The sequence below is a fragment of the Haemaphysalis longicornis genome, unplaced genomic scaffold (genome assembly GCF_048455015.1).
Source record: "Haemaphysalis longicornis isolate Haplotype H1 unplaced genomic scaffold, Haemaphysalis longicornis Haplotype H1 scaffold_8, whole genome shotgun sequence".
In the NCBI taxonomy this organism is placed as follows: Eukaryota; Metazoa; Arthropoda; class Arachnida; order Ixodida; family Ixodidae; genus Haemaphysalis; species Haemaphysalis longicornis.
Window position 1 is genome coordinate 184647770 of NW_027526445.1, and position 11730 is coordinate 184659499.

Consider the following 11730-nt stretch of genomic DNA (forward strand, 5'->3'; position numbering starts at 1 on the left):
TGCCTTAAGACATCGACTAGCTTGCTGTCGATGGTGGCGTTTATCTGGTCAGATGTGGGCACGACTGGTGCGACAGGTGTGGGGAGAGGGGACGCAACGAGGGCCTCAATCTTCTTGGTGAGAGTGTCAAGTTGTGTTTGAAAACGTTGTTGTTGTTCTTTGAGTTCCTTTAGCACTGATTCGTAAGTAGGGGGGACAGGGGGGAGAGGTTGTGAGGGGTGGGAGGGGATTGGGTTGGGAGCAGTGGGAGTGTTGCGAAGTGCGGCTGACCAGCTCACCTGTGTTTGAAGATTATGATGGGACTTGGAGCGGGCGTCCGTCGGTGGGGTATGTAACTCCGGGAAATCTTCAGTACAGTAGGCCGGAAGAGGTTGGTGGCTGGGCTGGCTGCGAGGCTTGCGTGGAGCTGGGGTGGGAAGCAGGCGCTTGGGACAGTCCTTGTGGGCCGTGAGGTGAGGGCCTTCACACAACTTGCAGCGTGGAACGCAGGGATGATCCGGAGGGGGGTTGGAGATGCCGCAAGCCGGGCAGCGTGGCTGGTCGGGTTGGGGGCACACGTCATGACGGTGGCCGATGTCGCCACAACACTTGCAAGTTTGGACGGCACGACGATAGGGGCGGCAACGCACTAGTTCGCAGTCAAATTTAATGTAGTATGGTACGCGTGGCCCGTTGAAGGTGAGCAGTGCAGATCTTGTGTTACCCATCATCCGGGCGTGAATCAAATATGGGCGGTTGGTAGCCGTGAGTTCGAGCAGCTGGTCATTCGTGGTGTTCTCCGGGATGCCATGAATAACGCCCCTGGAGGTACCGGGTGGTGGCTTCATGTAGGCGGAAACGGCGTAGTCGGTTCCCCGAAGGGTTATAGTGGCGAGTCGGGATAGTCGATCGGCCAGGTAAGGATCCGGAGTGCCGGCGACAATGAGGTTGGGCCCCGGCTGGGCTTGGAGAGTGACTTCCTTGCGGAATTGCAGGTCTGACATGTGGCTGGCGGTTGCCAGGCTGCGAGCCAATTCTGAGGTGGGCCAGTCACTGACTCGGAGACCACCATGGGGGCGGAAAACCGTGACGTGGTAGGTTTGGGGGAACCGCGGAGGGGGTATTGGGCGGGCAGATGCAGGGCGCTTCGTGGCATTGGAAGGAAGTACCTCGTTGTGAGTCAAGGATGGCCGCTGCCGCGATTTGATGACTTGTATCCACGGATTTTGGGGTGGCACGGTACGACCACTAAGTGGGTCGAAGTCCATTGCTGCGGCCTGGTTGTTCGCAGGGTTGGAGGCTTCCTGGTCGGTTGGTTGTGGTGGTGCGATTACGCCAGGAGTAAGCGCTGTAGCCATTCTCGGAGAAACATTCGTCGGCGGTTGGGGAGACGTGGCAGCAGGCACGCAGAGGAGCGTGCTCTCCGACAGCGGGGCGGCGGGGAGGCAGCCGCTCGCGCCAGGCCTGGAAAGTAGGCCTAGTTGCGGCGCCGGCGTGGTCGAACTGGAGGGGTGGCTTGTTGATGCTCCCGTCGGTCGGAGATGGGCTCACAGGGTGTCAATCGAGTCCGGATGACTTCCGACGACCAGTAGAGGTGCTGGTTAGGTCGGGATCATCGATAGATCGCAGGCAGGGCGTTGGAAACGGGAGTCGAAACAAGGCTCGAGTGCCTGTGTCGGCCCCCTGGCGGCGATTGTCGCTAACGCTGGCGCTTTTTTTTTTTGGGGGGGGGGGGAGGGGGGGTAATATTGGCCAATTTTCTTAAGTGGGTATGATTAACTCTACGAACGTGCGCTCAAGGCACGCGTGACGAGCGCTTGGCATGTTCTTTGTATTTTTGAACTGCGGTGACCATACACAAACGATTTGCTCAACAGCTTCGCTGCTAAAAAGTACCGATTAGATTGAGAGAAACTAAGAAATTGCGGCGAAAATGGCTTTGCCGCAAAGCGTATTGGCGACATTTGTATATGGACACCATGCACTATTGAGCCATTTGGGAGAGGGAGAGGGGAATCGGCATGAAAATTCATTTTAAACGGCTGCAATCTTCCTACCGGGAACATGAATTACGTTACAAGCCCGTTCGTGTATCAAACTGGTTTCTGCTCATTGTACTCTTAACAACGTCTACAAGAAAATTTTCCCGCGAATCTTGATCGGAGGAATAATTACGCGCTTTACGGTGGTTTGCTCAATACGTGTGATGCCCGTTAGGCTTCATTCACACAGCCGGCACATTCTCAGTCGCGGAACCGCCACGTCAAAGAACCGCGACGGAGACGTAACGGAGTAGCGTTCGTACTGGAGCTCTCCGTCAAAGTACAGGGTCATCGTTTGCCTAGTCATTGGCTGGTTTACCACGGAGCGTGGTCCCGTCGCGTTGATGGAACGGAAACGAAGAGCTCGGCTTCCCGTCGCCGTCGCACTGTTTTCGGCGAGAAATCACCCGAGAAACCGTCGCCCATGACGGAAGACGGTGACGTGACGGTGACGTGACGGGGGGAAAAACGGCTGTGTGAAGGATGCCTTATACTGGAAATCCCGGGCATAGCCGAATGATACAGCTGGTGTAGTCAGATTGAGGGTCACGTTATTCCCTAACGGGCTGACGGCTGTACACAGGGGAATACTTGCATTCACTTGGGTTTTACAGCCGACGCTGATTTAGTGTTTTTTTTTTTTTTCAAATGGATGTATGGTGGCCCGCGTACAACATTCACTCACCCGGAAGTGTCTGCGCTCTCGAGCTGTTCCACCGATTACCACGCAGTAATGGGACGTGGCTTTTATTAAAGCCATACTTGACCGTATGCGTGGCACGCCGTCGCTACTGTTGCTTCTTCAAGGAGGCGCTTATCCTAGCCGGTAGAGTGTTTGTGCGATCGAAAGCGGAACGGGTATTTCCCACGCTTACCCACGCCGCGTGCACTAAGTAGCAATCCAAGATTAGATAAGAGGACCGCACTCGAGAGCGTCGCTTTGAAGGCTCGTGGCTTCAAGCACCTGCCGCGCGATTGCGCGGCACTCCACGCGCTAGAGGCCGGCAGAAGTCCTAGATGACTGGATTTTATTGTTGCGAAAGCGTTAAGTGGCCCATTGGGCGAAAAATTAAGATCGATTCCACTGCGTGAAGGTTACTGATCAGCGAAGATTTGTGGCACGCGACATAAAGCTGACGCAGGATTTAGGCGAAAGGAATGAGCAAATTTTATTTCTTCCAGCGTTGACGGCGGGCATCGCTAAGAAAGAGGATTGTGACTCAAACGCGAAACGTGCATGCACCCGTACCCGTACATTTCGCCATGGTTGAACGCAGTTAGTTTATTTTTTTAACAGCAAAGCCATTGTAGAAGCCGTGAGTTTGCCGTTGCAGAAAAAATACCAAGAAAATGCGGAGCGCTCGTTATCGCGTGCCTCGCGGCAACCGCCGAGAGTTCCTAGCAGGCGCAGTGGTTTAGCAAGAAAAAGATTACACCATCTTTCCGTGGGGAACCATGAGGAGCATGCGAAGCATCATGGGGGTTCCGTGTAGGTTCCATTGTGTTGCCGTTATGCTTCATTTATCGGAACACGAATGGGAACGTAGTGTGAACCCCCATGTAGAGACAGAGAAATGTGGAGACAGCGAAGAGACCGACACCCGCGTTACCTGATCGAGCACCTCCTGGTTCTCGTCTTCCTTTATTGCGCACTCACGCTCCTACCCCGCTGCCAGCCCTCTTCGTCCTCTTCTCTGATTGAGCTGCAAGGCGCGTGGCGCTTCCCGCCACAGCTATCCCACGGGAAATTCAACGTCATCCTCTAAAGTTTTCAGTTCGTCGTTTCCGTTGACGTTCAGCTTCGCCTGCCTTCGTTGTATCAGTAGCTTCTTGACGTAGTTTGAATGAGGGAAGGACATAAGGAGCGTTCGTAGCACATGCTCCCGTCTCAGTTTTGTAGCACAGTGGGAAGAGGGCTACGTACCTCCCGTTGCGGCCAGAGAGTCGTGGGATCAAAACCGGGCGTCGCCTATTTCTTTTTATAGTGGACTGCGCTGACGTCAGGCCAAACGCTGACGGGGCTCAAGAGACGCGGATGCGCACTAGAGTGCGGACGGCGGACAACAACAAGGGAGGGAGGGACACAGCACCGAGCATGCGATGCTTCGCATTAAAAAAAACAACTGTGGTTCATTCCTCTGTCATAGCAATCGGTACAACACGGAAGTGAAATGTGCAGCGAAATCTGCAGCCGAGCACGATTTGCGCGTCGGCGGCTGTCTTGTGGGTGTGTTTGGCGAGCGACGTCCTGCCGGCGGGTCGCTTCGTCAAAGGTGTACTTGCGTCATTTCTGTGACGGATATAACGTCAGTAAAATCTTGGTGTATCGCGGCATTTAACACTTTCGTGTTAAAATATAAAACTCGAAAACGAGCAACCCTAAGTATAACGTACTCTTTAGTACTAAAGGTTGCTTCCCCGCAAGAAGACCCTGTGTCCCATGGTGCACCCTTTACAGGCCGCTTGCTTTGTTGTACTGGCGTCACATCCGTGACGGATAGGACGTCAGGGAAACCTTCTTGTATCCAGGAATAAAACACTTTCGTGTTAAAAACTGGCAAGAACCACGAGGAACAAGAAAATTCCGAGCGCTCTTGAAGGCGTGCATCGCGGCGACCGCCGGGTCCCCGGCTCGCGCAGTGGCTTTAGCAAAAAGAAAGAAAAAGAAACAGATGCACAGATGGTCGTAAAACAAACAGCCACAACAAAACAACAACAAACTTTTACCAATCTGGAACTTCTTTGCCACGGGTTGTGTGATTTTAAAGTGTGCCCGGGGTGGAGAAACTACAGAAAGAACTGGAACTAAAGCGTGGCAAACTGTTCGCATGGCGACGCAGTGAAACATCCCCCTCGCGAGGGGCACGATCAAATGCAGAGCATTTCCGGGGGCGCACGACGTTAAGTAGTTTGCGTTACGTTAATGTTGTTGCACTTGTGGCAACTGCTGACGAGAGAGCGCTCGTCAGCAGTAATTTGAATGAGTCAAGGATATAAGGCGCGTTCGTCGCCTCCCATTCTGTGTCGGCTTTGTGACGCAGTGGGTAGAGCACCATGTACATTGCGTTCCGCCCGCAGGGTCGAGGGATCGAAACCAGGCGCCGGATAGTATTTTTTTTATATAGTGTAGGGGGAGGGGTGCGGACTACGACAACGGACGTCAACGCGGGTGAGATCGTGAGTTACTGAAATGCTCTGCATTTAAAAAACTCCAGCGCTGTCGTCAAGCGCTGCCCCGCATGCAATGCTTGACATCGGGAACACGATGATATCGATGCACATGGTGATGACTACTACTAGCACAGGGCAAAGCAACGACGGAACGCGTAAATAAACAATTACAAACTTGTACAAATGCGAGGTGATGTGTCCCTCAGTGCTCACGTATAAAGAAATCCTGCAGCTTCGCTAAGGTTCAAGCCTTGGGCGACGTAGTGCAAGCTTCGTCAGTTCATCTGGTAGAAACAATGCTGACGATGACTTTGCATCCACCACTCACCGCGAATAATACGACGACGTCTTCAATGCATATAACGACGATTACTAGCACCGTGACTATGCAAATAAACAATGGTACTGAAACTTAACCATGTGTCCGGCAGTGCTCACCTGCAACAGCTTCGCCATTCGAGTCAGTCTTGCGTATGAGTGCAAGCTTCCCTGCATTTTTTATTGAACTTTTTACGATCAAATTGCCATGATGATGAGGCAAATACTGTAATAGTCGCCTGTCTCGGCCCCTAGCACCAGACAGCACAAACGACAGAAATAAAAGCAACTATACATGCGTCAATACATACACAAATAAATGAGAATATACGTACACACTTTTTCCGTAACAAAAACAATAAAAATAATACATACTGCAAATATATATAACTGAACACAGATACACGTTTTTTGCTGAACAAAATAATAAATAATATAAAGTAACAATAATATGACATTACCGTGCAATCCCCCAGCTTTTGCAAAGGAAACAAAAGTAGCACAAACACTTACACAAATTAACACGGAAATACAAAAAAAAATGTCGCACTTCATGCAGAAAATACACTTCCGTTTTCCGTCTAAAAGGTCGGTTTTAGACGGAAAGGTCGAGCAAAGGGTCGGTTCGGGCTACAGAACGCAGTAAGCGCGCGCACACTTGCACGGCAAGACAAAACAGCGCTGTTCGGCGCAGTGCCGCTGTAGGCGCGCATGCGCAGTGAACTTTGATGCAGGCAGTGCCTCCTTGTATCATTTTTTTTTTTTTTTTTTTATGACACGCACCCTTACTCTATCGCCTCTTCGCACCTCTCCCCTCGGAACGAACGAGCGATGAAACGTTTGTTGGTAAGGTTGGTGACCGAATTGGTTAGGTCGGTGGCCGAAGCGTGGTCGGTGGCGCTGTCGTCAACACCGCGAAACATCACGAGGTAATTGCTTGACCTTGACTGAGCTAGAAATGTCAGAGTGACGCTACCAGACCCTTCTTCAGTTGGTGCCCGAAGTAATAAGCTTCACTTAAAAGCCGCCGCCCGTGACAGCAAAACGGCTCCTAGTCAACATACCTTTGAGCCTTCCTTAGAGCTAGGCGTTCCGTAGTACGCGCCTGAACTCGACAGTACCAAAAGGTGGTCATCCGCGCCACTACACCGCAGAAAGGAAGAAAGGGAGGGAGCGTTAGAACGCAGCCAAACGAGCGAACTGACAGGCGCCGAAATCCACCATCGCCATCAACTCTCCCAGTACATGGCGGCAGGAACAGGCAGCGCCACAACGCGAATGAGAGGGATCGAAGCCATTCGAAAGCGTAAGGCGGAAACGGATCGCGAAGCAAATTGCCTCAAACGGCAAGAAGACGCAGCCTTTCGAGAACGCGGGCCAGAAGGAACGCGTCCCAGGCGTTCAATTTGACATCGATGCTTTCGCACTCAGAACTCTTAAGAACTGCTTAGATGTTCTCCGACATTTTTTGCCATCTGTATAACAGATACGTTCGAGCAATTCGCGCGTCCGGTCAACACCGTTGTCTCTAGCCCTCACTCAGTCATCATCATCATTATCAAGATCCTCATCATCAGCCGTTAGACCTGTAGGACATGGGTAGTCGAAGAATAAATGCAGCACCCGCTCTGTTGCCCGTCCTCCGCATTGCATGCCCACCTTCATTTTTGATAATTAAGTGAGTGAGTGAGTGAGTGAGTGAGTGAGTGAGTGAGTGAGTGAGTGAGTGAGTGAGTGAGTGAGTGAGTGAGTGAGTGAGTGAGTGAGTGAGTGACCCACCTCACACCAATTATTCACCGGATTTCTTTAGAGTAGTTTAGATATTCATTGTTTTGGGTAAAACCCGAAGAAAAAAAATCTCAGGCAATCTCCACTAACGTGAAACCTAGAGAGGCGCGAAGCATGCAGTGTATAAGTCTATTCTTTATTCTATATTCTTTATTCAACATATACCTGCAGCGCCCGAAGGCGTTATAGCAGGGGGGTTACAGGTTCGAAAAAAACAAGTTTTCATTCACAGCAGACACTTGTACATTTGAGAGCCCATTCCACTCATGTATCGTTTTGACAAAAAAGGAATTTGCAAAAATTCGAGCTGTGTATGAGAGCTGTGTATGAGAGTTCAGTATTCAAAGACTGCAAGTCTTTCTGTTTGCCTGTATTTCGCGAACACCGCACGTGCCTCAACACTGGTAAGGGCAGCAACTTGGCGGAACATGTGCGCCAACGCCGTTGCACCCCGGACCTGAAAAGCGTGTCCATAGTGGGGCGTGGTGCGACGAAGCAGGAGCGGCAGATTATCGAAGCCTTCTTGATATATAAACACGGTGAAAAACGTGTCAGTGAACCCTCTGTGGTAATCACCGAAAAAGAAATAGCTTTTCTTAGCGGATTGCACCACGTGTAAGATTGGGTTTTGTGCCTTGCTTGCCTCCTTGTTGCGTACGGTGTGGCTTTACTGCGCATGCGAAAGCGAAGGAAATTTGTATTTGGCCAGGGAGTCCGTTTCCAATAAATCAGTTGTAAGTCCAGTGTCGTCCGTGTCTGTATTCTCCCCTTGTGTAGCGTCTTAACACTGGTTCCCTCTTCAAAGACTATGAACCAACTGGCCCAGCTTTCTACCTTAGTCTTTCTAGCACTGCGTCTGTGTGTAGTAATAAAGCCAACTTTAAAGAATTTTGGTTTGTAGAGTTTTATAGGCATACATGGGGTCTTGTAGGGGTACACCCTTTGTCAAAATTTTCTAGGCCAGTCCTAAGCCTTCTCCGAAGAATTCAAAGAATCGGCTTTACCTTTAAATGTGCCAAATATATTTTACGACAGTAAGAAAGGTGTTTTCTCTAGCTTTCCTGCACAAGAATTTTCAGCCTCGCTCGGGACGTAAGCTTGTACACTGAATTTTTTGCGGCCTGCGCGTTTCCGACTTGGCCCAGAAAATTTTGACAAAGACTGTACATATTTAGTAATAGGCCCTGACGTTCCTACATTTGTAAACAGTTTTGTAAAGAAGAACAAGTATTTCCAGCAATCGATGCGTATTCAGTTGTGAAGCCAGCTTTAAAGGGGCTCGTTTTGTAGCACTGATGCTTCCGCATTTGTCCCTCAGTTCCCCGTGGGAGTTGCCTACATTTTTTTTTTTTCAAAGGAATTCCTGTTACTCCGTATACCTCTTTCAATTTCCTAATCCGGTCTCGTTGACACCACTTCTAAATAAGCTGAGGAAATAAATACGGATGCTCATTCCGTTTAACAGGTCGGAATACGCGCTCAAGTCGCAGTATGGTTCTAAATGTGCGACATGGTTGTATTGACGAACGGAATTCACTTCACCTCACTCCCGCTCCATCCGTCTGGTCACTCTGCCCTCCACACTTTTCGCGACCGTCGGGTCCAATTGCACCGAGCCTTCGCCTTGAAAAAAGCGCCGGGATTCCATGAAATTACACTTTTTTCTAGTAAAATAAACCTGTATTCGAAGTAGGAGGGGTTCAAGTCATCCGGACGTATACACTTCCTTGGATGCGCGCCAAGTTCTTTTCCTTTCCCGCGAAAAAACAAAAAAGAAACTGCGTAATATAGAAGCTTCAATTTTTGTTGTTGTAGTTGTGCTTCTTTTGGTACGCTGCAACCGCATTCCTCCGGGTGCTAGCGTCTTCGCGTATCGTGCGCGGCCGTGGATCTTGGCTCGCGCGCGCGAGAACCTTCCCTCCTTTTTTACCGCCCCGCTTTCGCGCGTAATCTAAACGCGCGCATTCCTCGCCGGCGCGGAGGAACGCGTCGAATATCGCTGCAGCCGACAGACGCGCAAGGTGACACGACGCCCGCCTCCTCCACTTTCTGCTGATACAGGTATCTGGGCGGCGAGCGGCTCGCCACAGCGAGTGACCATGGCGGCAGCGTGGCTGGTCCTCGGAGCGGGCCTGCTCGCGTCGTTGCCGCGAGGCTCGGACGCCGCGAGCGACCCGTCCTTGGAGCTCGCCAAGGCTCGTCTTCTGCAAGCCCTGGGGCTCGAGTCCGCGCCGCACCGGGCCACGGGCTCCAGACTTCCTGCAGTCCCGGACCACATGGCCAAGCTGTTCGCGCGCTGGCAGGACAACGAGGGGGCCTTTCTCACCACGGGAGGCGCCGCGGACACCATCCGTAGCCACGCGCCCTGGGAACGCGGCCCCGACCGAGAGGTCCAAACTGGCGGCGCTCGCTTCCGCTTCAACGTCAGCGAGACGCCGGACGAGAGCTTGCTGGGAGCGGAGCTGAGGCTCTTCCGGCTACCGGCAGACCAGGAACAGTCAAACTGTCCCGGTGCTCCGGCGCCGTTGGAGCTCGTGCGAGTCTACGAAGTCCTCAGACCGGCGACTAAGAAGCTCGGGGAGGCGCATCTCCGGCTCCTGGACACTCGGGCCCTGTCCCGCAAGAAGGGCTGGCTCGCGCTGGACGTCCTCCCGGCCGTGCGTCGCTGGCTGGCCGGCGAGCCCAACCACGGCCTCTACGTGCAGGTCGTCGACGCCCGGACCGGCGCGTCCAACGCGACCCGGGTCCTGCTTCGACGCGAGCGGCACAGCGAGCGCTTCTGGGCGCCCCGACAACCGGTGCTCCTGACGTACTCGGCCGACGGCAAGGCGCCGCCCAACAAGCGGGTGCGGCGGGGCGCCCGACGTCGCAAGCAGCCGCCGGGCAAGCAAGGCCGAGACGCGTGCCGGCGGCACCCGCTGCGCATCGAGTTCAGCCACGTGGGCTGGAACGACTGGATCGTGGCGCCGCCCAGCTACGATGCGTACTACTGTCACGGCACCTGCCCGTTCCCGATGCCCGAGCACCTGAACAGCACCAACCACGCCATCGTGCAGTCGCTGGTGAACTCGATGCGCGCCAGCAAGGTGCCCGGCTCGTGCTGCGTGCCCACCGACCTGTCGCCCGTGTCGCTGCTCTACGTGGACGCCTTCGAGAGGGTCGTGCTCAAGAACTACCAGGACATGGTGGTCGAAGGCTGCGGCTGCAGGTGATCGGTCCCGCTGCGGCACTACTCTCCTCCCCAGTGGCATTAGTGAATCTCAAGGGCACTTCTGCGAGCGTGCACGTGCGGCAGTGTCAGTGCCCCCATCTCCCCAGTGCGCGTCCGGTGGAGAGCGACTGTGTGACTGCTCGAGAAGGCGCATTCCCGGAGCCTTATGAAGAGTCTTCAGGGACTTCACGCGTAAGCCTAGTCGACACCGCTGCGCCGCGCGTATGTTGACACCAGGTCGACAACACTGTGCCTCGTTGAGACCATTCAGAAACTGTCTGCAAAACCTGGTTGTCCCCGCTCTCCTTTGTGGAGAGACCAGATGTGCGAACCCATTTGTCACCAACATCCCTAGGGTGTAAAGGTCACTGTGCGTGAACAAGCTTTGGAAGTTGTTAAATACAGCCGACAGCCCAGTTATTGGTTTGGCTAGAACACAGAGGAGCTGGACATAGCTCCAATCTCAGGCCGACCTCTATGGTTGCGTAAAGTATTGTCTCTCGTCTGCGAAAAAATAAAATGCAGATGCCCTGCCGACAAGCGCTAAGCCTATTGGCAAGAGCTAGGCCTAAACTTGTTGCTGACATAGAAAGGTAAAATTAGCACCACAACGTCATGTTTAGGAAGCATTTACTGACCAAGTGCCATTGAAACACCAACAGTGCCCTCAGCTTTAGTTGCAGTCATCGTGATTGCTAAAAATGTATTGCTCCTGTATTACCCAAGCTTCTGCTGAGCATGCAAACAGTGGTTTTGATTCCGAAAGTGCCGGTGGTCTGTTGTTCAACTGTGTCATGCTTTTTTGTTTCCCACAGATTTTAAATTACAAGAAGCGCTAAAATCTCGGCAAATGGGACTTTAAATAAAGGGACCTAAAATATATTCAGTATACTAGAAGTCTCATTTGCCACGCAGCCCTTTCTTCAAATGCAAACAGATTTGACCCCAAGGCTATCCCTTAAACAGTGTTAGCTGTACTTCGAATGTCTCAAGCCTACATCTTACTTTCTGTCACTTCTCATTGAAGCCTCGTAGTCTGTCCTGCTGTACGAAAAGAATCTCTTAAGACCACTCATCATGCGGGATTGCTTAGTACCACACGGTATTGCTGTTATCATTAGTGCTGCATAGAGATCTGCATGTGTTGAAAGTGCACTTGCTAGAGAATGCGGAAGCACAAAAATAAAAAAAAATACAGCTTCACATCAGTGTCATTAAAAA

General features: G+C 52.2%; 1 protein-coding gene across 4 annotated transcripts in view; it reads left to right on the forward strand.

Moving 5' to 3' along the window:
• The window catches only part of Dpp (decapentaplegic morphogen), a 42195-nt gene extending 30465 nt beyond the window's left edge, over positions 1 to 11730 (forward strand). For all 4 annotated transcript variants that reach the window (XM_077680974.1, XM_077680975.1, XM_077680973.1 and 1 more), the window contains exon 2: positions 9360 to 11730. In XM_077680974.1, the coding sequence (XP_077537100.1) occupies positions 9398 to 10510 (1113 nt within the window). In that variant the 5' untranslated portion in view covers positions 9360 to 9397 and the 3' untranslated portion in view covers positions 10511 to 11730. The remainder of the gene's footprint in view (positions 1 to 9359) is intronic.